The 15423-nt window shown below is 43.5% G+C and overlaps 1 protein-coding gene across 1 annotated transcript; it reads right to left on the bottom strand.

Moving 5' to 3' along the window:
* Positions 1 to 2539: 2539 nt before the first annotated feature.
* Positions 2540 to 8139, bottom strand: LOC309342737 (uncharacterized protein; the record flags this gene model as incomplete). Its single annotated transcript, XM_081863568.1, has 3 exons — positions 2540 to 2671; positions 2712 to 3437; positions 8087 to 8139. 2 exons carry the CDS (start codon positions 8137 to 8139, stop codon positions 2744 to 2746), a joined length of 747 nt encoding a protein of 248 aa, XP_081719694.1. The 3' UTR covers positions 2540 to 2671; positions 2712 to 2743.
* Positions 8140 to 15423: the final 7284 nt, after the last annotated feature.

The following is a 15423-nucleotide window of genomic DNA, read 5'->3' as shown; positions in this document are numbered from 1 at the left end:
CACTCACATCCAAATGAGTCCAACATGATTGCAATGAGGGTGGTTTAAGTGCATAACCACCACAAAGATGTCCATTTGTGGCGCTCTTCCAGTGCTGCAGTTTAGCTAACTACGCTCAACTCTCAGACAGACTGTTTTCAGAGACTCTCACCTGATTGCTGAGTACTGGGCTCTTTGCCTCCAGTTCAGTTTATAACTAGCAAAAAAAGTAAGTTTTCAGAAAACTGGCAGGCTTGGCAAAACTGAGTTCCCTGGGACTTATTTCGAAGTAAGTGTGCATAATAGGGTTGCACGCTGAAACTGTTCTTGAATCTGTTTAGCCGCTGCAGGTTGACAAACCTGAGAAAATAGTATTGCAAGAAGTTGTATGTTTCCAAAAGTTGTCCTCAGTGCACTGAGCAAACTGTGCTCCCAGAGACAGAATTTAGCTCAGGCATGGGTTACTTGTGGCCTTCTAGATGTTTCTGGACTGCAGCTTCCACCATCCCTGACCATTTGTCAAGCTCACAGGGATTGATGGGAGATGGAGTTGAACAACATCTGCAAGGCAATAGGTTCTCCATCCCTGGTTTTGGCAGTCTCTGTGATTTGAATTGAAAGAACTATTAGTGCAGTGACTGAAAATGTAAGAATAGCCTCCCATGGTGATAGAAAACCCACCTGTTTTAAAGAGAAGGAGAACTGAAGGAAAGGAGATATATCTGTCCTGAGGAGAACCATGTTGCTATCAAACTGTCCAGCCCATTCAAAACTGTGTCTGCCCTGCACACAACCTAGTTGCCCTGTGCTGTCATTTTCTTTCAGCAGCAACATAACCTCATAGTCTTTTGAACCATACACTATTTGAAGATATAAAGCCTGAGCAAACTTTCACCTTAATGTGATGAGAACTGAGAAAATTAAACCAAGATTTATAGGACAACACTGTAGCATTAAAAATATATAAATGGGAATTTTTATTTTTTAAAAAATACAGTTGCCTTGGCAAATGAAAGCCAGCCAAACTATGCGCTCTGTGATCATAACCCATTGTAAATAAGAGGCTGGGGTTTGCATTTCCTCTCCTGAGATTATGTTTTGGATGTTTTTTCATCCCCATAAGAAACTCTACATTTAATCTTTGGCAATCTCATTTTAAGGAGATACTCATCATGTCCTGTTTCATCCAATTGTGCTTGAAATACTTAGAGCATAATTTAGCTGGAGTAATAGATGTCGAGATAATTGGGAAATCAAACAGCTCATACACTTTGCCAGCTGTTGCCGAAATGGAGTGATGCCTGAGGGCTGGGCCGATTTCTCCCAAACCGAGTCACATAGCAGAAAAGGCAAGGCAGCCTCTGCAATCTTTCTGCTGAGTTTTTATGTCTTCATAGGTTTGACTCATCGTTCACTGCATATTATGACATTTATCTTATTTCTTGTGTAGGTGGTTAGCACTAGCACAATTCAGTTGATTTCTATCCAGCCACTTCACATTTGTGGTCCTATTAGCAGGAATAACAAGGGAAACCTGGACTGACAAGCTGGGTCACTTTGACCCTTCAGAGGAGAAGTCCAAGTTCCTCTGCTTCCTTAGCCACGGCCTTCGCCGCATCCATCCTCCATACTGGAAGGGAGCCAAGAGACAGCATAGCAAGCTAAAGCACCCAGTTGGAGCCTCAAGGATTTAAAGAAAACATGCTGTACACGTCAGCAAAGGAGAGCTAAGGTAGTAGCCGCCGGAGGAATGGTGTTGCTCACCTGCCTTCCCAACACTTTACATCACTGCTAGTTGCTGAGAGGGAGAAGCAAGGCAGCAGTTTCTCAGTGTGGTATGGATGCAATGATAGGAGCATTCAATTGGCTCCAAAGCTGTGCCCACTCCCCACTGCCTTGACCCTCTCCCTCCTCTTCTCAGTAACTGGCAGCAATGTGTAAGGTTGTAAAGGCAGGTGAGCGACCCCACCCTGTTTGTGCAACCCTACCTGACCTTCTCACATGACCTTCTCACAAGATCTATATAGCACCATATATAACACTGGGCAACAATTTTTTACTTTTTGAATGTTGTCTAGATTTCTACAACTGATTTAGGGTATTTTTGCACTGCTGAATCAGGAAATGGCATCCGTTTCTCTCCATCAGGTCAGGTTTTTGTGCTATGTTAATTTGAAAAAAATCAGATCTTGTGACAAAATCGATTACATTTTTGTGGCATTATCAGCTGATTTTTGTCAACACATATTATCCTAAATATGTTTTTAAGAGAAAAAAATGTTTTTCCAACAACATATATTGATTACCTGATAGAAACATCGATTACTGTAAACTGAATGGTGGGCATTGATAAAGGTAAGTACACGTAAATTGCATGTTGCTTCACCATTTTTCAAACTTCAGGGCTTGAACTTCCGTTTCTTGGAACTCCTGGAATGCTCAGTGGCAGGGAGGTCTCTCTTCAGAGTCCAACAGTAGTCAGCCATCATGACTGCGTCCCAGCAACCCTGATACCTGGTCTCCATCTCTTTCATGTCCTGATGGAATCCCTCCCCCTGCTTGTCACTCATTGAACCCAGGTTCTCAGGAAACCGGTCCGTATGTGAAAATAGGTAGTGCATCTTGACGCTCATGTTGCAGCCCAGGTTTCTGAAAGCAGTCAGCATGTTGTTGACAAGTTCTGCGTAGTTTCTGGCCTTATTGTTGCCAAGAAAGTTCTTCACTACCAGAACAAATGCCTTCCACGCTTCCAGTTCCACTTCGTTCATTGAGTTTCCGAACTCTGGATCTCTGATGAGCTGACGGACCTGAGGACCGTCAAAGTGCCAGCTTTCAACTTCTCCATGGTCAATCCTGGAAAAGCCTGGCACAAGTAAGTGAAGCAGTCACCATCCTTGTCCAGAGCCTTGGTGAACTGCTTGATTAAGCCGAGCTTGATGTGCAGCGGTGGGAAGAGTATTCTGTCTCTGTCCACCAGAGGGTCGTTGATGACGTTCCTTTCTTTGCAAGGCACCAATTCCTCCCGCACAGGCCAGTCCTTCGTGTAATGCTGAGCACGGTCCCTACTATCCCACATGCACAGAAAACATGGGTACTTGGTGAAGCCAGACTGTTGTCCCAACAAAAAGTTCACCATCTTCAGGTCAACACAAATAAACCACTTATGCTGATCATAACCAATTTTCTCCAGCACATACTTCACCGCTTCATAGTTCTCCTTCAGTGTACTCGAGTGAGCCAGGGCTATAGAGGCAAACTGGTTGCCGTTGTGTAGCAGAACACATTTCAGTGATCGCTTGCTGCTGTCAATGAACAGTCTCCAATCTTTGGGTTCGTACTGTGGCACTCCAAGCTTGAGCAGAAGCTGCGCAATATCTGCACAGTACACCAAGTCCCTCTCTTCCAAGAAAAAACGCAGGTACTCTTGATGCCTGTTGTGCAAGAAGCTGATGCGAGCACTGTCAGAGAGGAGGTTTTTTTCCTTCAATCTGGATGCCAACAGTTCGGTAGAGTCCTTTGACAAGCTGAGGTTGCGAACTAGATCATTCAACTCCTTTTGGGAAAATGGATGTGGAGCATCATCTTAAAGAACCACTTCTTCTTCTTCGTGTCCTTCAACACTGGAGGCATCTTCGTCACTAATGTCAGGAAGTTCTCTGAAGATAGGCACTGGAATCTCATCACAATGAGCTACAGGACGACGTGCTGATTGAAGATCAGGATACTTGAGGCTGCTCCGATTCTTTCTGTTGATCCCAGTCACATCAACAGCGCAGAAGTAGCAGTCAGTGACATGGTTTGTCGGCTCCCTCCAAACCATGGGAATTCCAAAGTTCAGACTCCTCTTGCCATTGGTCCACCCACGTAGAGTCTCGGTGCATGCCTTGCACACCATGTGTGGCGCCCAAGCTTTATCCTGGTCACCAAGTTTAATACCAAAATAAGCATGGTAAGCAACTTTATGCTTTGCCGCACCAATTTATGGAAGATTTCGAGGTTTTATGATTTCAAAATGATCCCTTTTCAGCATAATCACCCAGAACTATCGGACCTGAATACTTCTTGTCATTAAAATAATCATTTCCAATCAAAATAATTATTCGACATGGCATTTTACTCCCACCAACTTCTTCTAAAATGCTCCGCACAAGTGTACGTGTGAACAAAAACATTAAAAAATGACATGTGACCATAGCTCAAAAACTTGACCTGATTGAGCAAAACCAATGTGACTTTTGGAATCAGCACATCAGATTCGTCCTAAATCAACTGAAAAAACGCAGACAACTAATTTGATGTTGACCAGTGTAATCTGGCTCGTGTGTTTCTGACAAGATGTTCTAGGCTTTTATCATCATCATCATCATCATCATTTATTATTTATACCCCACCCATTTGGCTGGGTTTCCCCAGCCACTCTGGGCAGCTGCCAACAGAATAATAATAATAATAATAATAATAAAGAGACAAAACATCAAACATCAAAAACTTCCCTAAACAGGGCTGCCTTCAGATGTCTTCTAAAAGTCAGAATGTTGTTTATTTTGTTGATATCTGGTGGGAGGGCATTCCACAGGGCGGGCACCGCTACTGAGAAGGCCCTCTACCTGATTCCCTGTAGCTTCATTTCTTGCAGTGAGGGATGCACCAGAAGGCCCTTGGAGCTGGACCTCAGTGTCTAGGCTGAACGATGGGGTGGAGGCGCTCCTTCAGGTATACTGGGTCTGAAGTATACTGAAGTTTATGACTCTGTAAACTATTTGGGGCCATTTAAATACTAGAATCTTCGTGCAAGCTCAGTGATGTGGGTTTTTGGGGTTTGTTATTGTCAGTTTCTGTTTGAAGGTGAACCTACCTAATCTACACTTTCCAAAACTATGCAGGAACTTAAACACGGTCAGTCCTTTGAAATGTGCAATTCTCTGAATTTTGCCTTGCATTTCTCCACCTCCATTTTACATGTGAAAAGGGGGAAAGATGCGTTCATCATTTTGTACATTGGGATGCTGCGTGTGGCCAAGCTTATTTTTGTTACCGTTTTAGAATGATAATTACTAAAAACTTCCAGTTGTCATTCCAGATGCTATCAATATTCATCAAGTCCCTCCTGATTCACTGCTTCAGTGTGGCGGCAGATGGTCCCAGGAACAAAGCAATGAAAGTATATGACCCTCCAAAGAGACAACAGAGTTTCTCACAAAAGGTGCCAAGGAGTGCTCTATGAAAGCCATAATTGTTGTTTCTGAGGACTAAACTGGAGGTTCTCTTTGAAAAATGCACGTTTGCCATGGAAGTGGGAGTGCAGCTATGGGTACAGGATGGGCACTTAAAAGAAAGGATTGACATGAGGTTGCAAATACCTAACCCCTCCCAAACCCACAGATTCTTCTCTGCAGATTTTCCCCACGGCTAATTACCCTTCTACTGGGCTTACTCCTGATTTTGGAAGTCAACTGAGAAGAGAGGGGAATTAATTCAAAACAGGAAACTCAAAACAGGCATTGGCAGGACTGGCAGACAAGGGAAGGTCAAATACACACCCACCAATTTCCCCTGCGTGCGCATGGCAGAGGATGGTGAATTTGTCCAGTGGCTGAAACAAGAGGGGCATTACTAGTCTACATTGTCCCATGACAACAGTATGTATCATCATCATCCATCTTAACTCACCTGACATGGTATGCCTATCATTATTGCATATGGATGGAGGCCATCTAGGTGCTGGTCGGTGGTGGCAAAGCTCTTCCACAGCCATCACTGCTGCTTGTTTCTGCTGCAGATAAAATGTTTCCCACCTCACTCTTGGAAAGGCATGACTGTGTTAAACCAACATGGTGCTTGCATAGCAGTCTTCCAACATTCAGCTTGTTAATGTTTTTCTTTTAATGTGCAGTTGTTAAATAATGTTATATTTAGCCATCGCGGTGTCTCTTCGAACAGAAAGGTAGGATACCAATACAGTCAATAAATAAGTTTATTAAAAGAATAAATAAATAAATCAAGCACCAAGCAAGCATCCTACACTCTTGTTTTATGTCAGATTCATATTTATCACTCCTGTTTCATTAAAAAGCTTTCTTATTTGGTTATGTGAGTGGGAAAGCATTATCTCCCAATCTATTACTTAATTATGTGTTTTTCATCTCCTCTGTAAATTAATCTCCCCCCTCCCCATGTAAACCATTGCTTTCTATAATCACTTTATGTAATAATTTCCCCATTCCCTTTATCATTTCCATTTCTCATCTCCAAAACCATGGTATACTTGTAATTTTCCATGGCAATAATTGCCTGTTTCAAATGAAAAGGAGATTTTTGAGTGTTTAAAAGGAAGCTTTAGACATGTTTTTCACCCATGAGAATTTCCAAGGATGAAGCTGGTGAATTACTCAGTAGTGGAAGAAGATCAGGTTAAAAATAAAAACAGACCAAGGGTACAATCCACAATAGCTTTCCTTTGATTGTGACCACAGTCGAACAGGGGCACTCATACTAAAAGCTGTGCTATTTTCATTCCTGGTAATATTATGTCTGGATGTGAAATGATTTTAAGCAGTTTGTTGAATTTCCCAGAATCTCCTCTCTCATTAATGGAAGATGGCCCATAGATAACAGACATTAGTTTACAGTTTTTCTTATTCAGTTTGGCATTAGGTTCATCTGGCATGCATTGGAGATGGACTATTAACATTTAAAAGCATTGACTAAATTGGTTTAATCAATACAAACAAGCGCACACATAGCCCCAGGGAAATTTTGGTGCCCGAATCAAATGAACAATTAATATTTATTCCCTCCTACATAGGAGGAGGAAGAGTGTGTTTATTTCACACTTTGCAACAAATCACATCTCTTTGGGGATAACTGATGCATCCACAGCACACTGAAGCCAGAGCTCCCTTTGCATGTGAATTGCAAGAAGGGGTCAATGGGTATCACACAGCCAGTGGGAGACTGGCCCCACCCCTAGATTTTTCCGACATTGGTGCAGACTGCAGTGAATAAGTCTACATGTGAGCAACTTGTGTGTAGGCTTCCAGGCTAGTTGGCACTCATGCAGTGGTCCCAATTGCTGCATGTTAGCAGCTTCTCCTGTGGAGGCTTCTTTGCTATGGATCAGGGGTAGAGAACCTTTTCCAGCCTGAGGGCTGTGTTCCCTTGTGGGCAACCTTCCAGGAGCTGCATGCCTGTGGGGGTGGGTGGAGCCAGAGATAAACAGATGCTACTCCTGCACTTTGTAGAGTAGGCTGCTATCAGGAGCAAGGCAGCAATAAATCACACGAAGTAAGTGAAGTGAACTAATCCAGAATGCGGCAGCTAGACTGGTGAGTGGGAGTGGCCACCGAGACCATCTAACACCAGTCCTGAAAGACCTACATTGGCTCCTAGTACGTTTCCAAGCACAATTCAAAGTGTTGGTGCTGACCTTTAAACGGCCTCAGACCAGTATACCTGAAGGAGCGTCTCCACCCCCATCGTTCAGCCTGGACACTGAAATCCTGCTCCAAGGGCCTTCTGGTGGTCCCCTTCCTGTGAGAAGTGAGGTTACAGGAAACTAGGCAGAGGGCCTTCTTGGTAGTGGAACACCCTCTCATCAGATGTCAAGGAAATAAGGAACTATCAGACTTTTAGAAGACATTTGAAGGCAGCCCTGTTTAGGGAAGTTTTTAATGTTTGATGTTCTATTGTGCTTTTAATTCTGTTGGGAGCCGCCCAGAGTGGCTGGGGAAAACCAGCCAGATGGGAGGGGTATGAATGAATGAATGAATGAATGAATGAATGAATGAATAGAAGAAACAGGATCTGCTCAGGAGTGCCATGCCTAATGAGCACAGCAACTCTTCTTTGGTAGGTCTTGCACCCATGAGCCAGTTGTGGAAACTGAAAGTCCCTGCCTTCCCACAGCAATCTGAAACTATGCCAGCGTGCCTGCCTTTGCTGCTCCCTCTTCATACATCTCCTGGTCCTGGGAGACCAGGAGGTAGGGGAGCTGTTCACAGCAGGAGGTGGAGACACCCTGGTATCTCTGCTGCTTGGCCTCCCGCTCCTGCTTCTGCTTCCACTTCTGTACTGCCACAGACTCTCCCTTCTCACCAAACCCTGTTACCTCTTCAGCTTTGGACGCCTCGTCTGCTCCCTGTGACCACTCATCATCATCATCCCGGCACCAATCCCTGGACTACGAACCTTCCTCCCATGGCTTTAAATAATGCCTCTCTAACAAAGGCATGATAGTCCAAGGGTGGTCATAAGATAGCCAAAATCTAAAACAAAAACAAAGACAAAGATTATTACTAACTGAAATGCTCATATCATAGCTGTCAGCTTACAGATTTGAAAATAAGGGATCAGCAGCCAAAATAAGGGATTTTCCGGGCACAGGTATGTTCAATTTCTGAGCCCCTCCGAGCCAAAGGCAGAAAGCCCAGCCAGCAGCCAAGCGAAGCCTCATCAATAAGGGACAGCACCGGGACATGGCACTGGGATAAGGGACTGCCCCACCAAATAAGGGACGCTTGACAGCTATGGCTCATATTGTTGGGTTGTGGTAATGAGGAACACAAAAACCAACAATACAGATCTCTAGGAGGAGTAGAATTGCAGTGCATCTTAGATTTTAAGAACAGAATGGGAGCATCCACAATATCAACAAATTCTCCTTGAATTTTTGGGAGAAGTATGGAAAGTATGAGAAAAAGCATGTCTTTTATTGTTATTTCTATAGAAAATGCTCTTCGGGGGTTGTTGTTTTCTCTGTCAGCCTAATGGATCCACTTCTTGCCCCAAAGGAACATTTCAGCATATCCACAGTTGGAGATCTCTCTTGCATGTTTCTTCCAAGGACAGAAAAACAACTTTCTTTCTTGCATTCATCCATCGCAATTATGGCACCACTCCTGAGATGAAATATTCTGCTTCGTTTCAAGTCGAGGATGAGCCATCCAACTGCGACTTCTTTCAAGATGCTATTGTGCTACCACATGAAGTCAGTGTCAATTGATTGTTCCTTTCAGGACACTTTGATCGCTGCTGAGATGTATGAATGTGGCCATCAACTCCCAGGTTTGTGGTTAAAATGTAAGAGAAATTGCTGCTGTCCGTCACCAAACAAGGCAGTGGAGGCAATAACATCAGGTAGAGAAAAAGGGGACACAACAGTGGAAAGAGTGTCTTTCTATCCTGCTTAAAAGGTGCAGTTAGACTGGGATATGTGAAGTCTATGAGAGGCAGACTGACCTGCAGTGGGCTCCCTGCCAAAAGCTGGTGCCCTGTCATTTTCATACAGTGGTGCGACAAATGATTATTTGGAGCTTGGATTTTGCACCAATAAAGTTGTTCTGGGAATTGGACTGCAATCCTAGAGAGGTAACTTTGATCCCACCGAGTACAGTGCAGGACAGCAACCCCTTTCAGTTCCATGAGGCAGAGCTCTGGCAGTCCACTTCGGAATATAGGAGCCATTTGAATCAGCACTGGGAATCCTTAGAGAGCTGGCAGGTCTTGCAGAAACCAACCCTGATAAATAAAAATCTGCTATCACATATATGTTCTCTCCTGTTTGTTTCTTCCCCTTGAGCTTCTGGTAGCCCTTGGCTCCAGATTGTTTTAACATCAGATATTACCTGGCGCTCTGCAAGTTCAGTCCAGCTAAAACAGCTAAAAGTAAAAGGTAAAGGACCCCTGGATGGTTAAGTCCAGTCAAAGGCGATTTTGGAATGCAGCGCTCATCTCACTTTCAGGCCAAGGGAGCCGGCGTTTGTCCACAGACAGCTTTCTGGGTCATGTGGCCAGCATGACTAAACTGCTTCTGGTGCAACGGAACACTGTGACAGAAACCAGAGCGCACGGAAACACTATTTACCTTCTCAGCTAAAGCAGAACAACACTGTTACATATACATATAGGTAATGTTGTTTGTATTTCAGAAGCATAGATATATTCCTGACTGGCACTGCAGAAACAAAAGGCCCATAGCTCATTTGTAAGATCCTACATCCAGTTGTTGACATTTCCTGGTACGGCTGTGAAAGACTCTGCCTGAAGTTATTTTTATTACTATTACTTCTACTCTTGGTGTTATTAATTAAATTTATATGACCTGCCATCAATAGCACTCTTTAGGCAGCTCACAATACAAAAAGAAAGCACTGAATAGTGCATTGTATTCAAAATGCAATAATTAGAACAATGAAAATCACTAAGAACAGCAGGAAAACTTCTCTAGCATAGACAGGGGTTTGTGACCCAAGGTTGCACCACACAGCAGGACTTTCTCTCTTCTCCCCATGCACTCCCAAAATCTGCTCCAGAGGGTCCCCCAACCCCCTAGAGGAGATTTTGAGGGTGTGTGGAAGGCTGCAGAGAGAGGATGGAGAAATTCTGTGGTGCAAACTGAAGTCTCTTGTGCAAGCAGAAGGGCAGTGTTGGGTACAACCCAGAACAAACAATTTGCAGTTCTTGAAACCTTGGACAGCTGCCACCATTTAGCATAGACAATATTGAGCTAGATGGACCAACCGTCTGGAAGCATACTGTGTCCCCAACACCCTTCCATCCAATCCAAGGGCTACTGACATGTTTTAGGTGGATTTTCCACACCCCTATGTTCTCTACTGGATATATATCTCAGTTTTCTAGTTATTCTTACAAGAATACAGGGTTGGGGTTCTCATAAGAGACTCACAAGAACAATTAGCTTTTGGGTAATCATGGCACTCCAGATTACATTGTGTGTCAAATTTCATCTTTATATCTACTGAGAAATACCTTAAATCCCATTGAGTGTATGAGTTCTAAGTGTGTGTAGATATATGTAGCTATACATATCTTTCAGTCAAAATGTCTGTGCCCTTAAGGATTATTTCTTAATTAACATCTGACTCATTAGAGCTTCATCTTCTAAATATAATTTTAAAAGGAAACAAAAAGGGCAACTTGATGTGCTAATTTCTCTCTCTTTGTGTTGGACTGAAGGGGGGGGGGGCAAAAACACATGACAGGACTGGCAACATTTGAAGCACATCACCATAAACAAGTATGCCTTATCACCCATTCTCTCCATTATTTCTCCCTTTTAATGCATTTCCCCCTTAACATATTGAATTATTCATCACAAATTGGATACTTCATTCCTAGAATTTGCAGTGCTAGTATGGAGAAGAATTCACCATGATCCTGTCCTTTTTATAAACAGATACAAAAAATTAACTGTTTGAGGTTGCTGTTTCATTTTCCTTTTACAGGTGCGTGGCGTGGGAGAGGGGACTGCCAGGGCAATTCTCCCCAGGAGCATGTTTGTTTGGGGTAGGGGGGCGGGACACTGCTCACGTCAACCTCCCTGAGTCAGCCCTGCAGCTCTTTGCAAGGCTGGGATCTGATCTGATTAAAAAATGCAAAACCAAACTGAACCATTTCCACATAAGTCACAACAAAATATAAAATAAAGATACAATAAACAAAAAAACAAACAACAGCAGTAACCTCCCCTTGGACAATACCCCAGCCCAAGAGTCTGTTCAGCAGCCTCGGCTTTTGTAGCTGGAGTCAGTCAAGGTCCTACCCTCCAGGCCAAGTGGGAAAAGACCTGCAAGGCAGGGAGCCTCAGAGGAGGAGGTGGCAATGTATAGGGGCGGGGAGGAAGAAAAGGAATGTGAATGGTAGGTAGACTCCTAAAATTGTGTCTTTGGCTACAATTCTAAACACAGGTAAGCGCCACTGAACCTACTTCTGAGTAAACATGTATAGTATCAGGCTGTTGTGTTGGGCGCAGGATGACTTTGTACGTTTTACATTCACTGTTTTTCACCATGTTTCTCCGGCTTGGTTGTTTTTTTTGCTCTTTAAAGTGAAAGAAGGACAATTAAGGAGTTGATTTCTGAGTGGGTAGCAAGTGCATGGTGACCGATCAAGTCCTAGCTGCTGCTGTGTCAGTGCAATTATGCAGCATCTGGTATATGAGATATGAGACTATCATTTCAACGATTACCAGAGTTATTACCTTGGCAATAAAACAGAAATGCACCTGTGCTTGATATAACTGTACATCTCTACTGCCTTCATTGTTTTTTCCTAAAAAGAGAGAGATACTTTTGGGAACAGTTTAGTTTACTGAAATACATTGGGGGGGGGAATGCAGCACAATTCGAATGTTCTTTACACAGTGTGTGTTGATCACGTATTCCAACCCCCACCAGCTGACCAAGCACAAAACTTTCTATTTGATTCCTCCCTGTTCTTTGCGCCTTATATTTACTCCTCCACTGAGCATTTTCCCTTCACAACATTGTGAGAATCCACCCTTTCTTTCTGTCCCTTCAGCCAGAACTTTGGTTTGGATCCTGATCATTCCCTAACTGAACTACTGCAGTCTTCTCTTTGGCCTCCCCTCATTACACCTCAGGCCATCAGCTTAACCTGTCAAAATTTGGGTCTAGCTTTATGACAGGCTTCTGCGGGGGGGGGGGGGTCTGCTGTCTGTGTCACTAATGGAACAAGTATTTCAGAATGAAGGGCCTGCTGTGTCCTGATCGGCTTGTGAAGTTAGTTGAATGGATGGGAATCAGTTGACTCTCTTGAGGGTCAAACTGCAGCCTAGAAAATGCCCTTGATCAATAAGGCCAGTGTAGTGTAGTGGTTAAGAGTGGTAGACTCATAATCTAGGGAACCAGGTTTGCGTCTCCGCTCCTCCACATGCAGCTGCTGGGTGACCTTGGGCTAGTCACACTTCTTTGAAGTCTCTCAGCCCCACTCACCTCACAGAGTGTTTGTTGTAGGGGAGGAAGGGAAAGGAGAATGTTAGCCGCTTTGAGACTCCTTCGGCTAGTGATAAAGCGGGATATCAAATCCAAACTCCTCCTCCTCCTCCTCCTCTTCTTCTTCTTCAAATTGACATTCTGAAGAGAGAGAACTTTGGTGGCACAAGAAATTAGAAGACCTGGAATAAAATTCTCTGTCAAAGTGTTACATTTGCAGATACCACATGACGACCCTCTTAGATTCCAACACTGTGTTTCCCAGTCCTTTCGCAAACAGCCCAAACTCCATAGCCTTGCCTTCAAAGATTCTCATGGGTATGTTCTACCCTACCTTTCTGCCTTTATTTCCTGTTATCCCCTAGGTTAGGACCTTCAGTTCTCAAGCTCTACCATCCTCAGCTAACCAAATGCCCCCCCCCCCCCGCTTCTGTAAATGAATCATTCTCCCTTGCTGCCCCGTATGTCTAGAATTTCCACCCAGGACTGCTATGCATGCACACACAGAGTTCCCAAGCAAAGCCTTTTAATAATAAACCCATTTATTGGTACTCTCACAGGTTGATAGACTTTGGTGTTTCTTGCAAGACCACTGGTTCTAGTCTGTTTAAAAAAAAAAAAAGATAGATACCCACCCAACCTTCTGGAGAAGATTCAGGGAATGTGTTGGGGGCATAGGGGAGTGGTAAGGGCATCCAAGTTACATTGCTAAAAGTCATTGCACTCGCATAACTCCTTAGTTGAATACCACCCAATGCTTCCTGCTGCCTGTCAGGTGAGCTTTGCATTCACTTGAATTGTTATAAACTGTACCCCTTTAGGATAATGCTCAAAGCTGGGGGAAGACCAAGAGCATGAGTGCTGAATGGAGTTGAAATTTCTCACAACGCAGCTTTGAGGCACTGGTATATTAGATGAAATAAGGACTAGCAGCCAGACCTTGATAAATCAGTTTCTCTTGCTAGCATTTTCACAACTGCACTGGTGTAAAAATAGGTTACAATGTAAACCCAGAAATGATATTATTCTTAGGTGCCTGTGACTGCTTGCTCCTTGCTTTATACAACCAAGACATTAGGAAGAGCTTTCTGTTGGAAAGGGCTGTTTGACAGTGGAATGGATGGAAAGAAGGTGGTGGACTCCCTTTCACTGAAGGTTTTTAAATTGAGGTTATATTCTTTGGCTCTGGTTCCTGCATTGCAAGGGGTTGGATGAGAGGACCCTTGAAGTCCTTTGCAGTAAATTCTTGAGTGCAGAAAGTGTGGGCAGACAGAGGACTACACTCTGTTGTGACTGAATCTCCCTTCCCCAGGCAGCAAACGACCCAGGGTGGCTTTAAGGTTGTTGTCACACCCAGTCTTTTACAAGACCCAATACTTATCAAAAGGCCTGTTTTTATCACAGTCTTCTAGAAAACCATAATGCTATTTATACATTTCATGGAGTCCATCTTTTCTAATTAGAAGACCTCAGAAGAGGTATGTGCTTTCAGGGATTTTTTGCACCACACTGTCATAGTCTTCCCCAGAAAATCTAGGCTAGCCATAATCAAGTACACAAATCATTGATCTTCTTATCTAAAATCAGGTCACTGAATGAACATAATTTACAGGCAATGGTTTTGGGAGGTTTTTTGTGTGTGTCATAGGCTGTAAATCTTCCACAGATGTGATCTATTCATCTAGTTAAACTAAAAGAGCACTTGTCATTCTGATTTACAGTCTCTCTTACATAAGCACTATAACTGTATCTCCCACAAATACACTCAGTAAAGCCAAGCGGGTGCCTAATTTCCTTGGCAGAGAAATAGCAGTCTTGCACAGTTAGATACTGGCTTGCAAGGCAGATTTCCCAAAGGCCTTAAAGAAGCCTTTCTTCGAGGAAAAGGGGATCCAGGATCCATTGGAAATAATTATCAGAATGGCCTGATTTCCTCCACTGCCCAATATCACATCCTCAAGTAGAAAAACGTAATCTTATGGCCACAACTGAATAGCTTGTGGCACCTTCCTTGAAAACAGGAGAGGCCCACCTGTTGTTTGGTCTTTCCTCTTTTTCCTGAAAGTTCATGAATTGAACACACTGCCAGCATAGTGACAATGTCAGCATATTTTCCTGCTGGGGATATACCGTTAAATTGTCCTGGTAAAACTGGGGCATCCCATTTTTTCTTATGGGGAGCACAGTGACCATTTTGGGTGCTATGATCTCATGCTATTTCATGCCGCAATCCCCCTCAAAAGTTCGGAGGGGGAGCTGTGATACTGTGCAGCACCTCAGACTGCATGTTTGAGGGCGCCTTGCCCCAAAAGTGCTTTTTTCAGGGGGAAGTCTCAGCATGAAATGGTGTGAGATCATGGCACCCCAAATGGCCACTGTGCTCCCATAAGAAAAAAATTAATGAGAAACTGGCATTCTGGAAGATGGCATCCCAGTTTTTCCCTTCAACATGTTGGAGGGTATGTGGGAATTGTAGAGGCTGAATTATAATCCTTGCTGTCACAGAACTCATCTGTCTGCTTTCTTAGCTCATGTATACTAAGCTATGGATAGCTTTAACTAAAAAAAATAAAAACACTAGTAAGTTGCCTAAACTTGTGTTTTGCCAAAAAGAAAAAGTGAATAATAATAATAATAATAATAATAATAATTTTTATTTATACCCTGCCCTCCCCGGCCAAAACCGGGCTCA

The sequence above is a fragment of the Podarcis erhardii genome, assembly GCF_964252035.2.
Source record: "Podarcis erhardii genome assembly, chromosome: 5".
Classification (NCBI taxonomy): Eukaryota; Metazoa; Chordata; class Lepidosauria; order Squamata; family Lacertidae; genus Podarcis; species Podarcis erhardii.
Note: the sequence above shows the minus strand (reverse complement) of the source record. Positions and strands in the feature narration are given on the sequence as shown.